The sequence below is a fragment of the Cyprinus carpio genome, chromosome A9, assembly GCF_018340385.1.
Source record: "Cyprinus carpio isolate SPL01 chromosome A9, ASM1834038v1, whole genome shotgun sequence".
Lineage (NCBI taxonomy): Eukaryota > Metazoa > Chordata > Actinopteri > Cypriniformes > Cyprinidae > Cyprinus > Cyprinus carpio.
The window spans coordinates 8,149,365-8,172,238 of NC_056580.1; the positions used below are offsets into that span (position 1 = coordinate 8,149,365).

The 22,874-nt window shown below is 37.0% G+C and overlaps 3 protein-coding genes across 10 annotated transcripts in view; all 3 read right to left on the reverse strand.

Moving 5' to 3' along the window:
* Nucleotides 1-402: 402 nt before the first annotated feature.
* LOC109070675 (tumor necrosis factor ligand superfamily member 13B-like) lies at nt 403-2,922 on the reverse strand. Its single transcript, XM_019087207.2, has 4 exons — nt 2,883-2,922; nt 1,863-1,987; nt 1,598-1,748; nt 403-995 (listed from the first exon to the last, which is right to left on the reverse strand). The coding sequence occupies exons 1-4, from the start codon at nt 2,917-2,919 to the stop codon at nt 883-885; spliced, it is 426 nt and encodes a 141-aa protein (XP_018942752.2). The 5' UTR covers nt 2,920-2,922; the 3' UTR covers nt 403-882.
* Nucleotides 2,923-2,977: 55 nt separating this feature from the next.
* On the reverse strand, nt 2,978-10,964 carry LOC109070673 (protein ABHD13). 8 transcript variants are annotated; one of them, XM_042763374.1, is made up of 4 exons: nt 10,830-10,964; nt 4,427-8,947; nt 4,014-4,148; nt 2,978-3,455 (listed from the first exon to the last, which is right to left on the reverse strand). In XM_042763374.1, the coding sequence occupies exon 2, from the start codon at nt 8,900-8,902 to the stop codon at nt 7,889-7,891; it is 1,014 nt and encodes a 337-aa protein (XP_042619308.1). In that variant the 5' UTR covers nt 8,903-8,947; nt 10,830-10,964; the 3' UTR covers nt 2,978-3,455; nt 4,014-4,148; nt 4,427-7,888. The 8 variants fall into 8 exon arrangements, with proteins under 8 accessions (XP_042619308.1, XP_042619307.1, XP_042619303.1 ...); XM_042763373.1 differs by having other exon boundaries at nt 4,014-4,270; XM_042763369.1 differs by having other exon boundaries at nt 4,014-4,295.
* A 7,382-nt stretch (nt 10,965-18,346) lies between these two features.
* The window catches only part of LOC109070645 (transmembrane protein FAM155A), a 140,954-nt gene continuing 136,426 nt past the window's right edge, over nt 18,347-22,874 (reverse strand). Inside the window, exon 3 of the mRNA XM_042763376.1 lies at nt 18,347-20,126. Within this exon, the coding sequence (XP_042619310.1) occupies nt 19,849-20,126 (278 nt within the window). The 3' untranslated portion in view covers nt 18,347-19,848. The remainder of the gene's footprint in view (nt 20,127-22,874) is intronic.

Genomic DNA, 22,874 nt, shown 5'->3' on the forward strand with positions numbered 1-22,874 from the left:
TAAAAGGCTTTCTATGACATTTAGATTAGGTTTTTGTTGCTTTTACAGTAAATGTGCACATGATAAGCCAAAACTGACAAATTCATACACCAGAAGCATATACTACTTCTGTCAACCAACAGAAAGCGTTGTCTGTGTGGAAGCTGTGTGAAGCACTCAACACCAAGCAAGTACTTTCCAATGCTCTTCCACAGTGTGATACTGTCTCCATCTGCTGGAGGAATAATGGAGGCAACATGTTCAGTGCATACTTGAAACATGTATGAAAGCAAATATTCATGTTAGAATGGTCAAAGTACTGTTAAAACCACATGTGGCAGTGTTATTCTGAAACAGATGTTCTGAATAATAAAATATTCTATACAGGTGTGTGTGGGTGCATGTTCACAAATCAACAAGAAATGGTGTTTTATAACACATTTAAGAGTAAAATGTGTTATAAATAATGTTTAATAAACAATTTTTAAATAAACATGCTGAGCGGAACTTGATTTTATCCATCAGGAACTGACTGAATTAGGAAAAATGGTTGTTATACACCTGAATGGCTATAGATGTGAAAAACAATGTGGGTTTGGCATTAGTAATTAAAAGTCATATTTTGAAAAAATATGAGGCCTGATGAATCATGAATTGCAACACAGGGGAACTTCAAAATGGTGAATAAAGTCAATTATGTGCATGTCTTCTTAAAAATGCCACTAAAGTGTGAACCAAAGCAAGTGCAAAGATACAAAGTAGTTCAATTCTCAAGAATATTCCACAGCATAAAGCTGCACTTGTATTCATAAAGTCCAGTGAATGTCAATAATTATCCTTATGAATATTTATAATTGCATATCCAATCTCATTCAGTGTCTTATCCAAAGCCTTGTTCCATTGTCAGGCCAGTTTTATTGCTCCTAAGAAGGTGGAATCCCCATCCAGAGAGATATTTGCATGAGTACGAGGTATCAGAAGCTCCAGTCTGTCCCCAGAATCCAACTTCACTACACCTGCACATCACATGCTCAGTTACATTCATTTGTAATAATAGGTACATTATATGTTTATCCATACATGCATTGCACTTCTCTATGAGACATTTACATCACTTTAACAGCAGTACATTGGGTTTTTTTTTTAAATATGATATGACATATTTGTGGTGCATTTCCAGGTCGTATGCTATTTCTGGACTTCCTGACTGTGTGAAAACAGATGTGGCTTAGATTCGGTTACTGTGTGATTGTCACAAAATCTGTCAGGAGCATGTCTGGTTCATATTAAGACCCAGCCATATTAAGTAAGAAATTGTATTTTGCTTAAAGAAATTATACCTTATATATTACCTTACATTATACCTTAATGTCCAAAAATATTTCTGTACATATATTCCAAGCTTAGGCAATATTGTATTGTTTACAGTCATGCCAATAAAGCAATTTTGAATTTATAATATATAATATATATTATAAAATATATAAAAATACTTTGGAAATAATGGGATTTAGAAAAACCTGCAAAGTAAATTGTCTAGATACATTACAGTAATGAGAATTTGCACTTTGTAACTCTTTTGTGACACTGATAAAGTAGCAGGCCTTTCCATGCTCACCTCCAGTGTAGCACGTGTTGAAGTGGTTGACTCGATTCATGCTCTGAATACAGCGGAACAGAACAACGTGCTGACTCTCGTCTCCTACGACGTTCTTCTTTATACGAATCACGATGTGGCCCATAGCGAATGTAGAGTCTGTGTAGTAAACCTGGGAAAAGGAGAGCTTGAAATAATGAGGAAAAAACACTAAGCACTGTGTGGTTTCAAAGAGGCCAAAAAAAAAAAAACTCAAGAACATGTCATACATTGAGAATATATATACCTGACTATAGATAAAGAAGAATCCTTCCTCTTTGACTAAAATGGTGCCCTGCTCTTCCTCCAGAGCCGAGCCACGCTTCAGTCCGACTTGCCATGGGACAGCTGTGCATAATTCCAAAGCAAACTCTAACAAAAAATGAACACAGAGAAAATGCAGAAAAACTAGACAAGGAAACGTATCTATTGATGCTTAAATGTAAAAAGAGTACTTTCTCTTGTTCTGCTCACATATTGACTTTTTATTTGCTGTTGTGTCGAATATAGAATAACATCCTTCGATAACAGTCTAAACATTATGATCGATTCATAAAACAATCTGAGCTGAGATGTGCTGCTCAAACTGCAAAGATCTGACATAATCTCATTGCAGTTCATAAAGTCAGTGAAGACACAAAGTTACAGGAGTTCAGCTATTGATGTTTTAGTGAATATGGCTAATTCGTATGAATTTGTACCATCTCATTCATATGTTTTAGTATGATCTGCTCACATATGTTTAGGGGTGGGGTTAGAGGCTGGCCTTCATACTTACTTTTTCTCTCTCTCTCTCTAAAAATGTTACATTTTCATAAAATTTACAAAATCGCTACCTTGCAAAATAGTTGCGCTTTCCCATGAGATCAGGTTGTAAGGTCAGACCAAAATAATCAGGGAATCTGAATTTGAAATGTCATGCAATCTATTCTAAACACTGGGATTTCTCAGATTATATGTAGAGACGTGGGTGTAACATCTATGCAGATTTCCCCTTATTACCTCAGACAAGTTTCTGGAGGAGTTCAGAAAATGTCACTTCAGTGAAGACACAAAGTTACAGGAGTTCAGAAAATGTCACTGCATGGCATGTCATTTCTAAAAAAAAGCTTTTTAGACTGGAAATAATGTTTTGATTTCTGAAAGTTACAGTGTGCTTTTATAATAAGATGAACTCTTTCATGGCACTAGCAAAAGCAAGGTCATAATTGATAAAATGGTTCACTTGAACATAATTTAACTTAAGTCTGTGCCACTCCTCCAGTACCTTTCTGGAATGTTTTTTTCTTGTTGTTTGCCATCATCTGTATGCACTTCTTGTTTTCCATCAAATGTAAGAAGAGCATAAATAAATAATAAACACAGAAGAATAAATAAATAATACACACAAGCAAAATAAAATGTAATTAATTTACTGTGAACATACATGTATTCTTATTACACATATCTTAACTGAAAGTATTGTCTGTAAGAGATGACAACGATCACGGTGGTGCAACTCTAATAATAATATCATAAGGGTTTTGCATTCAGTGACTCATAGAGCAACAGGATATGCAAATGACTAATGGTGCACTTTTGCACAATGTGCATGTTTTTTAATTTTTATTTACTGAGTAGTTCTAATCTTACACCATCTGTGCTCCGCACCATTCCTGTCAGTAAACGCAAAACCCACAGCACTTCTCAGTTAACACTCAAATAAGAAAAGACGAGATGAGCATCACGGAATAAGCAGAAGTGTGGGCTTGCCTGCTTTGTTTGAAGTATGACCCAGGTTCCTTTTTGACAGGACATTATGGTCCGTTATGGTATCATCCATCTCAGTCTGCTGCAGATACTGTACACAGACAACCAGAAATCCTGCTGAATGAAAACAGCTCAGACATTTTCTACAAGCTTAAGTTTCAAGATGGCCGGTTATTGGCACAGAACTGATAAAGCTGGTTATTGTGTGTGGTAGATTATAAAGGCCACTTTGGCCAGCATGGAAACACCCAAAATATATCTGCATCTAGTTTGGTCATTAGCTAAAGCAGTTTAGCAATTTTTTCTTCTTCTCCAAATTAGACAAGTAGATTGGAATGGGGCTAGTTGTCACACTTTTTTACTCTAGTGGATATTTCTTATGTCAGGGATATTTCTGGAAAGTCCATATCTGTTTAGGAACATACCTTAAAGTCTTTTGACTACAAAAGTATTGATTGACATTAACACTGTCAATTTACATGTGTTCTCCAACAACCAATTGAACATTAAAGTTACTGAGATATAACCACTGAGACAACTTCCCCATGTCACAAATAACTGCTATTTATGCAGTTCCTTCAAATTCATCACATTTACAAGACAAAACTTTTCAGAAGGACATTTGCTGTACACGTGTTGTGGTCCAAACCTCGATTCTCTCTTTGTTCTCTTCTTCTTCCTGCTGATGGGTTTGTGTTTCTGCCCCCTTCATGGGTTCCTCCAGTGTCCCGCTTTGCTCCTCTCTTTTGCGGACCACCTCGGCTCTCAAACCCTCCACCTCGGCCTGCAGGGCCAGCACATGGTACAAGGAGATCACAGACAGGGAAGAGGAGGTGATTGCAGCAATGACAAGCACCAGAAACAGCCAGGGCAACCTTCTCCTTTCACCCCGACCTGGACCAACATCTTCAGCAGGCATGATGGAAACAAACTTTTAGGAAATATGGTTATTAGTGAATCGATTTAGCCTGAATGTCATATAGACAGATTCTGAAGAAGTTTTATTTCTTTGAAGATCTCGACCCACCTCAAAACATGACTTCAATCATGCAGGATCCTTACCGTGAGAGGTTTCTACTCAGAAAGAAGCTCATATGGAGGTTTTCTTTATGCCTGCTGAATCCAGTTCACTTTCATATGGCATGAATGTTCCTCTGAAGCTCTTAGCACACATTTCTTTCAGAAAAATCCTGGATACATAACTTCCCTTCCTCTTCAAGCCGATATTTGTTGATGTAGAGGAAAACTCCTCTGATCTACAGTTGAAGTCAAACTGTACAAAAGCAACAGCACTCACCAAAAACGTCCTGTCTGCTACAATTCTCCAGCTAACAGTCTGGTTTTTCTTTTTCCTGCCGAGCTGTCCACACCCACTGTATTTAACATTGCACTGCAACTGAAAGTTGCTTTGTCGCCACTTTCTTTGTGGCTGTTCCTACAAACTGCGTCAAATGCAGATAAATTAAAATGTCAGACTTATTTTTGTTATCATAGATTATCAGGACATAAGAAACGTATATAAATGACGCTGACCAGTAAAACGAAAGCTATTCTTGGTATAAAATTAAAAAAATAACAAACAATAAATCATCAGTTTCGTTCTTTTTAAAGTGGAGTTTCCAGAGTTAAAATCAGAAACAGAAACCAGTGGCTTCAAAGTACAAACAAGACTCTTGCAGGAAAGTTATCAGAAGGGTTTGATTTCTTTATTGCATGTCACCACACAGAAAATAGAAAGTGTGATTGAATTGTATGTACATGAACAAATGATTCGCATAGAAAACCCAGAGCTCCAAACACAAATGTCGAAAGAATAAGAAAACCCTCCTTGCACATTCAGAACTGAATCTTTCCGCTCTGCTATTTACTGTAAAAAGCAAATATAAAACATGAGCAGCACTTTATATTATTTCATATATTCAGTTTATGAACAAGATGAAATGCAATTTCAACATACAAACTAGCCCCAGAGAATGGCCAGAACATGCCAATGGTGTATTAGTCAAATCTAGCAAACTCTAAAGTAGATTTTTTTCATTATTTTAGCATGTTTCAGCATCTCTGTTTCAAGGTTAACACTCAACCACACAGACATTCAATAAGGTATCATGGCACATTACTTTGAGTTCAACTAAATGACATATTGCAAATCATTTTATTCAGAAAATATTTAGAGGCAGTTCTTATGAATTAGGCCTAAATGATCAATAATGACCATTAGGGATATTTCTTTTAAAATCAAAAGCTCAATAAACTGATATGCAAGTATCTTAAGTACTGAAACCATCCAAAAGCCGACGTCATGGGAACTTTTTCTCTTGCATTGGCTGGTTTCACTACTTACTCAACTACAACTGTCCTTTTACCACATAAGCATAAAAAATACTAGACATAACTGAAGACATCTAGAGCTCAGCTGTGCTACTATACAATTTTGTAAGCACCCCAAAGTGACCATCAAGTCCCGAAAGGTGGACTTTGGAAGCCTGACATAATATCTGGTTTGAAGATAGCAAAATTTGCATGCAAACTGACATAGGATCAATCTGCCTTGAAATCTGTCATCTTAAAATTCACAGGCAGTTTTCACGCATTACAACAGACGTGAGCGTAAAAGTGCATCAGCGTTAAACGAAATGTGCGGAGCATCTAAAGCATGCAATAATTACAGACTTGAATGTGCACTGATCCAACACTACATCATAATGGGCCAGGTTTGCAAAGTCCACCGTTCACCTTTTAATGTATGCTTGACAGTCAGCCACCAATATGAGACTACAGAAACACAAACCTCATGTCTTTACCCCCGATTCAATACATTAAATAGCTGAAAGAATGAAAATTCTTCTGTGGAACACAAAAGGAGACATTTCAAAGAATGTGCTGGTTGCTCTTCAAGTTAAACATTATGCTACTCTCACTTTTATTAATGAGTCCTTTTAAAGAAGCTTGAGGCTTCTATCTGCAACTTCATGGAAAAGAGTGACTAATGCACTCTTCAAAATTTCTCCTAATGTGTTCCACCGAAGAAACCGTCATACAGGTATGGAAAAGCATAAATGATAAGCAAATGATGCCAATTTAAATTTTTGTGTTAATTAATCCTTGCATTATTGTGAATGTTTCTGCTTTTTGAAAATGGATGTGTGACAGCGCAACAGGCACCATTGGGCAGGTTTTTCCAACATGATCCAAAAAAAAAACAGGTCATTGGCAGAGATCTGGTGTTAAGCAACTGACCTTATTAAAAGAAGGAAAACATCTTATTTACAAGTTGTGCAAATGGACTGTGCTTGGAACACTGTCAAGCAGCTGCTATGTGCGATTTCACTCTTACTTTCAGAAGATCACTAAGCCTGAGAAAGAGTAAACATACTTTAGGCTTCTTGGTATTTTCATTCAGTGCTCACAGTGAACTGCAGCCCACATGAAAATCAGTATAGAAATCTATACTTCTCCCACACAGCTCCAAATGCAAATCCAAGACATGGGATCAAACCACAATGAGCCGATTTCCTGAGTGGATTTTAAACCTTCCGTAACAAAAAGAAGGCAGTGTGATAAAATAAAGCTCCAACACATTACAGCCGGGTATAGAAGATTGAATGCATGAAATGCCACAGACAAAGATGAGTGAACTAGGATCAGTTGCCCCTGGTCCATTTAACTGTATTCACTGGAATTTAAAAGGCAAATAATTTTAATGAGCCCTCTGTTTTGTTTCAAAAAAAGAAAGAAAGAAAGATAAAGTGTATACATTACATATAAACAAAATAAATAAAAATAAAGCATTGTAGAGTTGTTTAGTTTAGCAGTCCTTAAACCTAGGAGTTTTTGGAATAGTAGTTTATTATTCATGAGTAAAATAAAATCAGTGGTTATCATAAATAACATACAGCCATATGTCAAATGTGATTTTTAAAGCCGTTTTGTTTTCTAAATGTGTAAATCAATCTCAAATTAAAGTAATCTTTTCAGCAATTTTAACCTTACCGTTACCAACTTCTATAATTTTTTATGTATGAAATATAAGAGGTAGAACATACGTGACAGTCTCCTCATATAATGGTAACCGCAAACATTATTTTAGTCACGTATTTTAAACCACTATTCTAAAACTGACCTCTAGACTGAAGAGATCAAGCTAAGAAAGAAGTTCTGACCACTGCAATTAAGCAAACAACTATTTCCAATTGCATTTGCAGGTGGTGGGCATATTAGAATACTTATGAGGGGCAGAAATTGTGGGTAAATAAAAAAGGACTCAAAGGGCATTAAATTCTTGAGGCAGATGCAGTCACACTTGATATAAAAAAAACAACAAAAAATATTCTGAAGGCTTAAAATATTCATCCTTCTCTATTAAATAAATGAAATTGTAAATAATGAATTCTTGGTGTGTGATCAATGGAAAGAAAGAGCGTAGAAGTTGGGGAGAAGAGAAATAATAAAAAAAAGAGAGAATAAATTGTACATTCTATTTGAGAAGGTCCAGATTTAGAGCAGTCAATAGTAGTTACTGTTCTAGATTATGGTGACGTTGGTCATCCCCTGGGCCGTCTCTTCTCGGGCATGGCTTTTAAGAAGCTCCTTCATAAACTGCTCTAGGGCGGCAAAATAACCCTGGCACTGCCATGTGTCATTGTGCGTACCCTCTGGAAAGATACCGAGGCGTTTAGTCCGAGACGGCGACAGCTCGTACAGCTGTTTCATCATCACCGGAGGGATGAGTTGGTCTGATAAGCCCGAAATGAAGAGAGATGGCATACGGCACAGTGGCACATGTCTATAGGACAGAAACTTGTTCTTGTAGCACCAGAGCGGTAGGTAACGCATGGGGAAGAAAGAGAACAGCGTGGCCGCCATGTGTGGGATGCTCAGGAAAGTGTTCTCCACCATGATGGCAGCCACTCGATGCGGGTTGCACGATGCCAGACGGATGGCCACCGCGCCACCCAATGAGCGGCCGAATAGCACCACCTTGGTCTTGTCGATGTCTGGCCGGGTCATGATGTAATCCAAGGTGGCCTCTGAGTCTTGGTACAGTCCCTCTTCACTAGGATCTCCTTCGCTTTTTCCGTAGCCTCTGTAGTCGACCAAAACCACGTTGGCCTTCAGGTTGACTAGCATGAGCAGTGCGTTTGGGACGCGGTGGCCGATGTTCCCCGCATTGCCATGGAAATATAAAATGGTGGGAGCGGAGGCAGAGTTTTCGCCAGTGTAACGGAGCAGGATGAGGTTGAGCCGCACACCATCTTTGGTGCGGATGTACACATTCTCGTGGGGGATTCCCGTCGGCATGGGGATGTAAAGGCGGGATGATGAGGGCTGGTCGGGAAAGTAGAGCAGCACATCCTGGAACTTGTACAGGATGCCGGCCACAGAGGCCAGGATGAGTCCCAGCAGTATGAAGCCTCCGTACAGGTGGAAGGTCAGAATGAGGGCCAGCAGGGAGACACGGCAGAATCCCCAGGACCAGGCGCACACTGTCAGCAAACACGCCTCCAGTGCCCCCCATAACCTCCATGGCTTCTCCATGACAACCGGGATGACAACAGTCTCCGAACTCACTGCAGGTGTAATCTGGGGAAACACAGAAGGTAGGTTTGTAGGGTGGGGGTGGTGTCATTATATTAGAGACACAGTTTTTTTTGCAAGAATGCCAAAATTCTAACTTGGTTGTAGTAAATGCTGCATTATTTTAAACAATATTATATTAAAAGTAATTAGAAAAATATTTCAGTTAAAAAAAAAATATATATCCTATTTTCCCCTCTTATGGTAAGACATGGCAGGCCAAATCAATGGTCATAACAGGCCAACTTTGACCCCAAAATTAGGAAAAATTTGCCATTCACAATGTATTACACTTCCATAATTTCACATATCTGTGAGAAGAAATGTAGAGTAGAAACTAATTTATCCATCAGTAATTGATTGGATCTTGAAAAGTGGGCGTTACCATAATGGAGCCAGACTGAGTATGATTAACTAAAAGTAAACTATAACAGCTGTTAGATAATATTATCCAATAGCCTGTAAGGGATTCAGTAATGTCAGCAGAAAATAAAAATAAAAAGTCATTACAGAGGAAGATCACAGCATTTAAAATTGGATTACAGATTATGAACAGAAGCATTTTTTTCCCCTTAGGAATACTGTGGAACAAATATTAATAATTTACAATGGAGTCTGCTTGTCTTTGAAATCTTTAATCCAACTGTAAGAACTTGATCTTCTTCTAAAATCACTTTTCTTCTTGTTACATCCCTATGTGACATTAGGAGGTGTTTGTTTCCGTGCTGTTTTTCTGCCGCTCTCTGTTTTACTTTTGTTTTTGCAGGGCGTGCTGATTGGTACATGCCACTGTCAATCATCGTCAAGGGCTGAGTCCAGTGTGCTGATGTCAGGAGGCGATTTGCCAATGATTTGTTGCTGGAATCCCGAGAACTTTTAAAGAAGGCAGGTCTACATTCATAAGGAGGCTTGCCACCATGCCACTCTGTTAATGCATTGTGTTTATTCTGCTTTCTTTGTTTTGGGTTACCAGGGGGTTTATTTTTCGTTGTTACTGCAGTCACTTTTAACAACCTTAACTCTTTCCCTTCCTTCATTTGTGATTATTAACGTTGTGTTAGCGATCGGTAAGTTATGTCACGATGACTTTACTTGACTTGACTTGTACACTTTCAATAGAACTTGACTATTTCACAACAATTTGCAATGGTTATGCAATACATAAGCAAGTTTTTGTTAACTATATTGTAATATATACAGTTGCCACTATATAAAATGACTTACTGTGATATAGGATTTTGGTCACACCTCATAGCCCTACCATGGCCTTACTGAAATACCATGGTATTACCTCCTGATACCATCACTGTACTGGAGCCCTCAATGTGTTTAAGGGGCCAAGTCCAGTCTTAACCAATCAATTATGCTGGAATGCAAATGAGGATAAGTGTTCACTCATTCATCTATACTGCACAAGGAAACATTAAGGCTAGAGTTTTCCCAGATCGCCATGCAATGCAATAAAAAAGAAGCTGTATCACGACCTGACCCTGATATCAGAGCATACAGTACAACACTGTCACCAAATCCGCGCTCAACCCCGCGTATGTTGTTTTTCACCCAGCTGCTGACATCGTGAGACAGAAAACACCCTAAAGTCCAAACCCAGCTGACACGAATCATAAACGCACCGATGACAGATTGATGTTGGCAGCAGCTTTCCCCCTCCGGACTTCATGCACTGCACAGCTAACTTAATACAGCTGCTAGCCATGTCCACCACACATCTGCTAACAGTCTGATACAAACCTACTCACATCTATCGCATTCTTCAGCGGCGCATCTTCAGAGAGCTGAGCTTACGAGCAGCTGAACGGTCATCTATAAGAGCATTCCGTGAAATAACATCTCATCCACTGTAGCTAGCAGCAAATCTAGCCGGACTTACTGTATGCTGGTGTCGCTTCTACGAAGTTCCGGGCGGAAACAGCGGAACCTTCTGCTGACGGTCAACACTCACTGCCAGTTCAATGTCTGTGTTTACAAGTGTTAATTATTGTAATTGTTACAAATATCATATTTATTCAGTTACATCGCTATTGATAAATCTTATACATTTCTACAATTGAAACGTGTGACAATATGTGACAACTTGTGGAAATTAACTTTCAACTTGTCCCATGTGATATTTATGGAAAATACCTGGTAGGCAATCCTTCACTGACTCGTCTGTGAATGTTTCTTAGTCTATTGTATTAAAAATTAAAATAGCATGATGATATTAGATGGCTGTGGTGTAGTGGTGCCGAGAAGTGGGTACTTAATTTATGCCCCCAACCCAGCAAATTATATGTTATAAACAGTGGCATGTAAAACTAGTCTTGTTCATTTAGTTCACCCCAAACCAGCAGAATTTGCACACTGTCACTTAATTTCTGCTGCTTGAATCCTTATTAAATTATTAGCCACAGAAGAGGTACAGATTTAAAGTAATTAATTCAAATAAACAATCAAATAAATAAAGACTGCAGCAATTAACATTTTGTCAGAACCTCAAGTAAATTAATTATTTTGTTTAGTTGTCTGTTCAGAATAGTGGGAGAATCATGATCTCTATTTGAAACTAAAACAATCGTAATTCTCAATTTATCCAGAATTGTGGAGCTCGGCTTCTGTTTCTCTTATACAGTGACGGACAACTGGTAATTTCGAACCCTGACACAGGAGCGGAGCCATAGAAGTTTTTTTTTTGGTCTAATTTACAGTTTTTTTTTTTTTTTTTTTTGTCTAATTTAAAGGTTTTATTATTATTATTATTATTATTATTATTATTATTATTTTCCTATCTATTACTTTTAATTGGCTGAGAAATCAAATAGCCTACACTGCTGAACAATTTTTGTATTCTATAATATTTTCCTAATTAAGATTTCAATGGTTTGTTTATACTTTTTTTTGTTTGTTTGTTTTTTAGCACAGAATAAGGCAGAAGATATATTTTAAAAAAATTTTTTAGCACAGAATAAGGCAGAAGATATATTTTATTATTTCTATCCACCTTATTTTTCCCGTAAGTGTGGGCGCAGCCATTTGTAAATTTTTTGGGTCTGGCTTCTGATGTCATCTACTTGTTATTTTTAGCTGAACAAAACAGCTTGTTTTGCTGCTTGATATTGCAAACTGGTCTGTCATATTATTTTAATGTATTGTCTTAATTATGAACACACTGGTTTATAGTGCAAACAGTTTTACCGTTTACTGCGCGTTGTCATTCTTCTCGATATTTCCCTACAGTGGCTGGGAGAGGTGTGAGTGAGGCCAGCAGGGGGTGCTCACACCGGTGGTCTGTGTGGGTCTTGACGCCCCAGTTTAGTGACGGTCACACTATACTGTCAAAAAGCACCTTCTTTCGGATGACATGTTAAACCAAGGTCCTGACTCTCTGTGGTCATTAAAAATTCCATGGCACTTCTCGTACAGAGTAGGGGTGTAACCCTGGTGTCCTGGATAATTTGCCCCTTGACCTTTGTCAATCATGGCCTCCTAATAATCCCCGAACCACTTGATTGGCTATGTGACTCTCTCTCCTATCCACCAGTAGCTGGTGTGTGGTGAGCGCACTGACGCTGTTGTCCTGTGGCTGCCGTCGTGAAAACTGGTGAGACCCTCCCACATGATTGTAAAGCGCTTTGGGTGTACAACAATACACAATAAAGCGCTATATAAATGCATCATTCATTCATTCATTCATTAATTAAACTGAAAAATAATCATTCATTCATTCATTAATGAACCGGAACTCTTGCACATTCACAGAAAACAACTTACTTCTGCATTGAAAAATAAGGTGGATAGCCAACTGTAATAAATGCTATATTATAGCACTGCATTATTCAAATTCAAAAACAAACACAAACAAAATATTTTCAAAAACGTATGTTAAAATACATTACCTCAAACCAGTTACAAATTTCCTCATTTTTAATCAGTCAAAACGATACCTTTAATCCATTATAGCTACAGCTGAGATTACTGTGATTACAGAGATAGCTGGATGCCGTTATATATTTTAGGGAATTCCTGGCACATCATAATTACTTCTATGAGGCTGTTTTGGACTTTCTGTGTGAGAGTATGAATGAAACATTCACTGCATGAGAGTGTTTACGCCTCTGTCCGGATCGCATCACTGTATTTACTGGGTGTTTTTAGGGAATATTTGCATTTATTCACATGCAATTGGATTAGCTAATCATGTGCTGGACTGTCACGGTTTTGGCTATGCAGGACATTACTGAATGATGTGCATCAGAGAGCAATTAGAAGTGGGTATACGCAATGCTGACTGATAAAGAAGTGGGTATACGCCATATACCTGTGTTTACCCTGCACTACACCACTGTTAGATGGTATTTTAATTTTGAGAACTGGAATTACAAAATCAACTAATTTAACAGTGTGTTGAGGTGCTTTAAAAAGTGTTTTAAATAGTATTTTGGTGAAGAGTCATCAGAATGGTTTACAGTACACCCTCGTGAGATGAAGACTGTACTCATAATAGTCTTCTATAAAAAAGTGTTTTAATTGTATATGGTACGGTTCGGCCCCTTAATGTAGCTTACATTATACCTATGTCCTGCATCATCCAATGGAACGCCACTCTCTTGTGAACACACATATGACAGTTTGCAGAAGCTAGAGATTACTGTATGTAAAATGTTATGTTTTTCTTACACAAGTGCATCGCTTCCCTTCAAAAGGCCTTTATTAACCCCCTGAGCCGTGTGAAGTACATTTTATGATGGATGGACACACTTTTTTGGGCATTAAAATCTCGATCACCATTCACTGCCATCACAAAGCTTAGAAGAGCCAGGATATTTTTTAATACAACTCCTATTGCATTCATCTGAAAGAAGAAAATCATATACACCTAACTTGAGGGTGAGTAAATTATGGGTAATTTTCAGTTTGGGGTGAACTATCCCTTTAATGCAACTGGAATCTTACCTGAAATATATTACTGTGCTATTGCCCTTGTCACAACTTTCCTGGGTGACAACTAGCCTAGGTCTAGGGCTCTCCCCACCCCACGCTGGGTGTATTTTGTATTATATTTAAGTACATGTTCAAAAATGTGAATGAAATGCATTTCCTGATAATACATCTGAATATGTGGCAACTCATTGTCATCAAATAAATAAAGAAATAAAAATTAAATAAATAAATAAATTCAGTTACATTCAATTACATTTAATGATTTTTCCTTTGATCTTTCATATTTTGCATGTTTATTTTTCCTCACGCACATCACAATGGAATAGTAGTCAAAGTGGTAATTTGAATACACAAATAATACAAGTGTATGGCATCTGATCTAGTGGAAAAGTTCATGTAAGCTTTGCATGAATGCTCAGTTAATTTAAAGAGCGACTGAGATATTGACTGACCAAATTGTCAGTGCTGGTACTGCATTGAAGAAAATCTTGTCTTGTGATCAGGCTTTTTAAAATTAAATTTTACTCATGTGTAAAATTTCAGGCTACTACTCATGATGATCCCAGAACACACTTTACTCACGTGACATTGACATATTAATCTATCACTAACTGCTCTTCTCAGTCAGGAATTAGTTCCATATTACACTGCGATTACTGAGAGAGATGTCTATGCAAATCTACGCTCAAACAGGCATAACCTGTGAGGTGCCTTTCTATTTCAGCTTATAGGACTGTTGGCTTTACTTTTGGTTCTTTCAACATGACTGCTGTTTGTTATTTCTGTTAACCCTCATGTTCACCAGTCTGGTTGATCAGGTTTGACCTGTTAACCTGTATAACTAATAAACAGGTCACTTTAGACAGATAAGCATGCATACCTCCCTTTTTTTAAACAAAACAACATCATATTAAATAAAAAAAACAAAACACACTAAACTAAAATTGAAGATCCCAAAACAAAAGGAAAAGAAAAGAAATATGATGAATTTTGTAGCATTTTTGCTTTCAACTATAATTTGTATTGTGAAAAAGTCTTGAATTATGCCTTAATCACCAGAAAATATTCATTTCAGCAGAATCTATTTTCAAGATACAATGCTGTGTTATATGTAAAATATCTGTCATTATATCAAAATATATTTGTTTTATATAGTTATTATTTTACATACAGCTGACACCCAAAATAATGGTTTGCAACCGCTTTTGAACCAAAAAATTAACTTTGTCTGACTGACCACACACTCTAAATGAAAAAGCAACCGGACACAATGAACAGACAATATTTGTTATTTCATCAGAACACAACTTTAATCATTTTAGCAGTATAATCATACCTTCGAAAAGATCATAACTTGTGAGATTGTTTTATAAATTATTTCATCAAAGTTGCTTGTAAAAAAATTAAATAGGTTACTGAACTAAATCATCTATAATATTACAATATACCGATAGTATATAATATATTTTTTTCAGTAGTCATAGTCATAATGTTATCTCTATATGCCTTTAAACCTTTAAATCTTTAAATCTTTTTATTCTTAAAGTCATTGCTTTGCACATACCATCAGACACAGCATCACAGCCTGCAGGTGCTGAGGTTGTGACCAAGAGGACAGTTCTTGGGATGAAACCACTCTGCTCTCAGTATCCATCTCAGCACAAACCAACCAATGATCTCTGACACTTACAAAAGAGGATTAAAAAAGGACACCAACTCAGAACACAAGGAAACCTCCAAATCAAACAGAGACACACATTGTTTAGCATTCTCGTAACGTATTTACAACAGAAAAACAACTGAGGTCGAGGGCTGCATAGGTCCACGGGATTCAGAAAAGAAAGTATTTCTGCTTGCTAAGTGATTACGCAGTGTGGAATACTACCTACACAACTGGATCAGTATTTGGAAATGACCATAAAACATGTGCAAGCATAAAATACATCTTATACTAGGTTTGGTAATGTTTAGCGATATTAGCAGGCATCTGTTACATTCAATCTCGTTGGTCGCTGAGACAAACTGTTTGGTGATTGAATCCCACCAAACACAGAGAAACATGTTACAAATGTGACAAATCTGAGCATCCACAACGCCACTCTCTGTTTAGGAATATGTTTTAATCAACACTTTGTTGTGAATGGTGTCGTCTGAAGTACGTTTGGTGACTGATTCAACACTTGTTGCATTAGACCAAATATTTACGAGGCAAACCGAATGATTATACTGACATGAGTGTTGAAACTGACGTAACTCAAATCCTTCCTGACTTGTAGAGCGTCATCAAATATATATACAAAGTATTTCCAAGTAAATAAGCATGTATGTGCGTGTATTATGGTGTGTGTGTCTTGCTATAACAAACATCCAGAGCTTCTTAGCAAATGAATAATAGTGCTACACCATTGTCATTAGCCCACCTTCCTACACCGTCAGGCCTAGCTGGAGAGGCTGAATTAGTTTTGTTTGGAGATGAACAGAGGGAATCGTTTCTGATCCGTCTGCTGTTCCAGAGCAGCTGATCCAAGCTGAATGCCCAGGCTTATAAACCAACTAATAAGCTCTTGAGATGGTATACTGTATCTCTCCGTGCATAAACTGTATCTCTCTAATTATTCATTAGCAAAGTCCTCAGCACAGAATGCTGGACTGGCCTTTTACACCTCAAATGGGCCCATTGTGCCGTGCCATATGGTCCAATTTTCCTGGCCAGGCTATTTTAACTGAAGCACATTATAAGTGTGGCATAGCATTGTGTACAAAGCACTATTTATGGTGTTTCTAGTAACATATTGGTTTAATATGAAATAGATAAATCTATTAATAAAAAAATGACCAATATATATATTTTTTTCTAGATAGGAGAAATTACAAGATGGGCCTAAAGGCAATAAATCAGACATGCCATTATTAAATCTTATTATCAGATATGTTGCTAAAAATCATCTAGCCCAAATTCATAAACCCTGATCAGCCAAGAATTAGCATTCTGAGTACATTTAGTTGACAATTCTGGAATTTAAAAACAGTTGAATAAAAGGAGCTTCTCTCTCAGCAGGTCAAATGCCTTTTTTATCAGCTAAAATGAACTGCATTAGCAGTCTATTTCAGAAAATAAAAATCACTTTGTGCTTCTGACACCTCAAAAGTTCACTGCTAATGGTAGTTTAAACAGCAAAAGGGCAAATGGATTAATTTGTTCTCTTAAAATCAAAGTTATTAAATTTGCCTCAGAGTCAGTATTCTGAGTTTAATGGTATTGCATGTGATGGTAATACACATTAAGAGAAAGTCAGCTTTTTATATGTAGCCTAAAGGCGCAGTCACATTGACAAAAATACAGAGGTCTAGTATCAATAGTGTAGCAATGCATCAAGCACTGTCACTTCCAAACTAAGCAGCTTAATATTGGTAAATGCAAATTAATTTGCATGTCCAAAGTTTATTGAACCTGAATCCAATGCATATTTTGTGTGGGAAAAAGTTTTCCTTCATGTGAAATTCCAGATTGGGATAATTGACTACATTTTACCCACATAATTTTACCGTACAAAGTAAACGTGACTGCACCTTAATGCAGACAATCTACAGATATGTACAGGAAGGGAATAAAAGTACATGGAATGTGTGTGCGCCCTTTTATTTCAATGGCATGCATTATGTTAGCCTGCTTTACACAATTGAAATGTGGCTATAAAACACTTTGTTTTTCTTTTGTTTTTAGTTAGCATACTTAAAGTTTACCTTAAAGTTAGCTGTGACTGATATGTCATATGCATGTATGCGAATCTAACATTAACGACTATTATTCATGTCCCATGAGATGGAAACACAGGTGTGAGGTCTGCCATTTTAACAGGTTCACACTGAGGCTGTCTAGAGAACTTAGTTAAAGGGATACTACACCCCAAAACGAAAGTTTTGTCATTATTCACTTACCCCCATGTCGTTCCAAACCCGTAAAAGCTCCGTTCGTCTTCGGAACACAATTTAAGATATTTTGGATGAAAACCGGGAGGCTTGTGACTGTCCCATAGACTGCCAAATAAATTACACTGTTAAGGTCCATAAAAGTATGAAAGACATCGTCAGAATAGTCCATCTGCCATCAGTGATTCAACCGTAACGTTATGAAGCGACGAGAATACTTTTTGTATGCAAAAAAAAAAAAAAAAAAAAAAAAAAAGACTTTATTCAACAATTGGTCTCCTCTGTGTCTCTCTGCATCACCGTAGCACCATTTTGGAGAACATCCGTTGACTGCAAACTGCATACGCTATTCTGTGTCAGCCGCGCTACACAGATTCTCTGTTTTCATTCATATCAAAGTGTAAATACAATTTAGAAAACGTATTCTTGTGTCGCCGCTTTTCTGGACCTTGACAATGTAATTTACATGGCAGTCAATGGGACAGTCACAAGCCTCCCGGTTTTCATCCAAAATATCTTAAATTGTGTTTCGAAGACGAACGAAGCTTTTACGGGTTTGGAACAACATGGGGGTAAGTGATTAATAACAAAATTTTCATTTTGGGATGGAGAAACCCTTTAAACTCAAGGATTCGTTTTGTGTCTGTGTCACAGTGACACAACCTCATTAGAGCATACCTGTAGAAAACAAAGTAAAACAAAACATAAAATAATATATCAGCCCTTAACTTTGCCTTTCCTCCAAAAGAACCAGGACTAGATTCCTCAGCCCAGCCACCTGAGATGGGCCATCGTTCTTCTATCAGGAGCTTCTTATTTGAGCTCCTCAATTTCCTGTTGATGTGACTATCTTAAGGTTTGCAACAAATTAAAATAATTTTCACTGAGTTATTCATGCCACGTGAATCTCTACATGCAGGACTGTTTGAATGTGTGTGGATGATGGGTAAGCCCTTTACTGTAATAAAGAACGATGGATCCTGTCTGTGTGATTGGGGTAATTTGTCTCGTAAGCTCTGATTGGCTGGGTTCATGCCGCCAGCAATTTGGATGGTACTCGGAGTAAGAGCTTGTTTTCAGATTGTTTTGGTTTATTTCTTTAAAACTTTAGCAGCATAGTCTAAACTCTGGTTCTAACATGCATTTACAGAATATAGGGTAGAGAATATAATATCTTAATATAATATATAAAACACTAATGGTGCTAAAACAGATTTGTGGACGTCATTTTGCAAATTGAGGGAATAAACAGAAGTCTGGATAATGTCGAACATCCTAACAAAGACCTTTTCAGTCAAGCACTTAAGCAAAGAAGGGACATTAATGTACCCAGACCTCCAAAGCTACTGACCTGACCTCACAGGAAATGACATCATACCGACAACAGAAAATATCAGGCTACCTTAATAAGGTTACAGGATCTTAATGGGAGAATCTGAGTTTGAACCTGGGCTTTTTGTTGGGTGTCTTGGTATTTGTCTAGGCAGATTTGTCAATGGATAAACTGCAATAGAAACCCTCGTAATGAATAGAGGAGCATTCAGAGAGTTTGTGATTGCGAAGAGAAACGAGAAGAACATCTAAGTTGACACACGGATGCAAGCACAGGCACACATGCACACACACTCATCCATTCACTCACATAGGCACGCACTCAGTCTTGAATATTCTCTTGGATATTGTACATTTAACTCATCCGTCTCTGCCAATCCTTCCTGCACAAAGACCCAAATGAAACAAAAAGAAACATGAATTAGATCCTGTAGTCATCTAGTGCAACAGAAATCCAAACCATAGACACAGTGTAAAAAACATGGTGCGAGAGAACTCCACCCCCCTAGAAGCCTCTTTCAACATAGGCTACGGTGTTGTCCCTTGTTCTTGTTGCTTGATTGGATTCGTCCAGTGTTTGTTTAGCTTCGTCAGTTTGCTTGGTTTGTTTTGATTGCATGTCCACAGTCTCTGTACCAGAGGTCCCAGCAAGTTACCCACAGTCCGTCACGTCACTGTAACCGTGTCGGTATTAAGTGGCTATTCCGTCATTCCTCGTTGGAGGAGCTGGAGGTGAGGTTGAACCCAGTGGGATTGTGGGATGCTGTGAGAGTGGCAACAGTATGAAGGAGGACGAGGACCAGCAGGCAGAGTTTAAGTCTGCTGTTGCACAGTCTAGAGGCCGCTGACGAGGTCAGGGATGTCCCGTGCTGACATGACGGGTGAGTTCTTTTGAGAGTGCCTTTGGAGCTGTTGTCTGCCCTGCTGTCCCATCGGACATCACAGCACTCTGTCTCTGCATCTGAGGGGTTGTCCTCTTGGAGCCCTGGGCCAGCAAAAGACATAAGTTAAGGGTGATGATAAATGTACACTACTAAGTAGTGTTTTTTTATAAAAAAAAAAATAATAATAATAAAAAAAACATTTCAACATCTATTTCTTGTAAAATGTACTGTTTGTTCATGTTGTTTTTGTATGGTTTGTAAAATCTTTAGGTATGGGTTGGATTAAAGGATCTAAAATATGGTCAGAATGCAGAATAACGCATCAATATGTGCTAATAAACAATATGCTAGTAATATGCATGCAAATACGCAACTAGTTAATGGTGAGAATTGGTCCCTCTTTGTCTTAATGACTAATTTTGGAAGCTTTTAAATATATTTTTCAATATTTTTTTTTCTTTACAATCATGAATTATTATTATTTTTTTATTTATTAATTTATAAATCATACATTTTAATTGTGAGTGTACACATTTTGATTTTGTATCACATTATGATTATTTTTCATTAAAAAATGTAAATCTATTTTTCAATGTAAAGCTTTTTTCTCTTTACAAATAATGAGTGTACAAATATTAATAATTAATTTAGGAAAAAGTTTTCAATTACTTTTTAAGGTATTTTTTTTTCTTTACAAAATCACAAATTATTAATTTTGAGTGTACACATATTAATGAAAAAGTTATATTAAACAAGTTTTTAAATCTATTTTTCAATTAAGTTTTTAAGAGGTCACAGGACATGACATTCCACACTCTAAACTAACCTTATCTTGTCATAAGTAGATCAAAATATCTGATATTTTATGACTTATTGACCTTGGCACACAGTCATAGGGTGTGCAAGGCTTCTCTTTGATATTATGTCGGTTGCACCACATGACATTTTACAGCCTGACATACCTTGCCTTATCATAAAAAGGTCAAATTATCTGATATTTTAAGAGACATGCTGACCTTCACACAATCATGCAGGGGTCCCCTCTATGATATTATTGCTTATATTTTTTGATTACTCTCTCCTACTTCTGCATGTTGGTCTGATCACCCAGCGTTGTTGATATTAAAGGGATAGTTCACCCAAAAATTTAAATTCAGCATTCATTTGCGCACCCATGTCATTCCAAACTCATATGACTTTCATCCTTCTGTGTAACGTTAAGAAAGATATTTTAAAGAATGTTGGTAACCAAACAGTTTCAGTTTCCATTGACTTCCACTGTTTTGTTTTTGTTTGAAAGTCAATGGGAACCGCAAATGTTTGGTTACCAAAATTCTTCAAAATAATATATAAATACATAAATAGATAGATAGATAGATAGATAGATAGATAGATAGATAGGTTGATTTTAATTTTGGCATGAACTGTTCCTTTAGTATGGTACAATATATCATCTACTTTTCCACTTGACCTTGCCACACATAAGTATGGTACAATATATCATCTACTTTTCCACTTGACCTTGCCACACATAAATCTTTGATGACAGGTGATTATGGTCATATTGTGATGATGATGGAGGCATATGGTGGTGTAAAGTTTAGCACTGCAAGACGAGTCTGTGTTAAGTGGAGATACTTAAAGCAATTAAAGGGCAGGTAATTACAGTGTGACCACTCAGCCAGTCTGTGCTCTTCTGCTCTCAATTCCCCATTTATCATCAGTCTGTCTCATTATAGCACAAGCCTGCAGGCCACTGGGAGGCCAAAGCACTCATCCGCATGCACCACTCAGCATGCACCCTCTGAGATTAGGAGAGGAGCATATCCTGACAAACACTGTTCAGGGCATTTGAGTACACCAGCCCTATTCTTAACCAAAAAAAAAAAAAAAACTAATTCATGCCCTTTGTATTCATACTCATGATCAGCATAATTATTCAAATCAAATAGTTAATCATTTAAAATTTAGGATAATTTAAAGATAAAAGTATTTATTCAACCACTTAGTCAACCCAAATTTTGTGCAAATATGATATGGTCATGCTCATTCATCCAATAAAAGTGTAAAGCAGAAAGAAGAGGGAAGAATTGTACTTCCAGTTTCAGCCAGAAGGTGGAAACAGAGACCAAGTGTTTACTCTAATCAGCAATGCCAATTGAAAATGCTGCCCACTCGGGCAATAGTTGGTCCAAATCCAATGTTTGCATAACATTCTGTCTACTGTGATGCCTTTATTTGGTTGTATCCTTCGCTATCTGTGACATCCCACATTTCTCTGTGTGTGGTTGGGTGGTTAGTAAAAGGAATGAAAATGCCATTTTGTCATTGGTTTTTCAATTTATGATTTCTACTGAGAAATAACCACTGTAGTCATTATATGTCTTTAAGTGAATTTATTCTATTCCATCAGACATGACATTTTAGTGCAGTGTAAGCCAGTCTAAAATCAGTTTTCTTAAAAGGTGACCTCATACCAAAACACTGTCTACCTCAATTACAATGAAAACGTGTTGCTGATATTGCTGTAGTCCCCTCCTCTTTCGTATGTGTATGTACGTGTGTGTGTGTATGTAGTATATATAAACTAAAACCATTAAAAAACAAACAAATAAACTATTCAAAAATTACTTACTTTATTTCAACTACACAAACTGAACAACACTGGTATGCATGTGCCTGAATACACACACACACACACACACACACACACACACACATACATATTTATTTAAACTATTTATTTAAACATATATATATATATATATAAAACATATATATTTTTAATGTTTTTGTTGTTTGTTTGTTTGTTTAAATTTTATTCTATTCTATATAACTTTAGCATATTT

Excerpts from the sequence above, each read along its gene's own strand:
- LOC109070675 (XM_019087207.2), bottom strand. The coding sequence starts at position 2,919 with ATGATGGCAAACAACAAGAAAAAAACATTCCAGAAAG. Across the intron at positions 1,749-1,862 it reads TCTTCTTTATCTATAGTCAG|GTTTACTACACAGACTCTAC; the intron begins GTATATATATTC and ends TCCTTTTCCCAG. Across the intron at positions 996-1,597 it reads CAACACGTGCTACACTGGAG|GTGTAGTGAAGTTGGATTCT; the intron begins GTGAGCATGGAA and ends TGTGATGTGCAG.
- LOC109070673 (XM_042763374.1), bottom strand. The coding sequence starts at position 8,902 with ATGGAGAAGCCATGGAGGTTATGGGGGGCACTGGAGGCGTGTTTGCTG.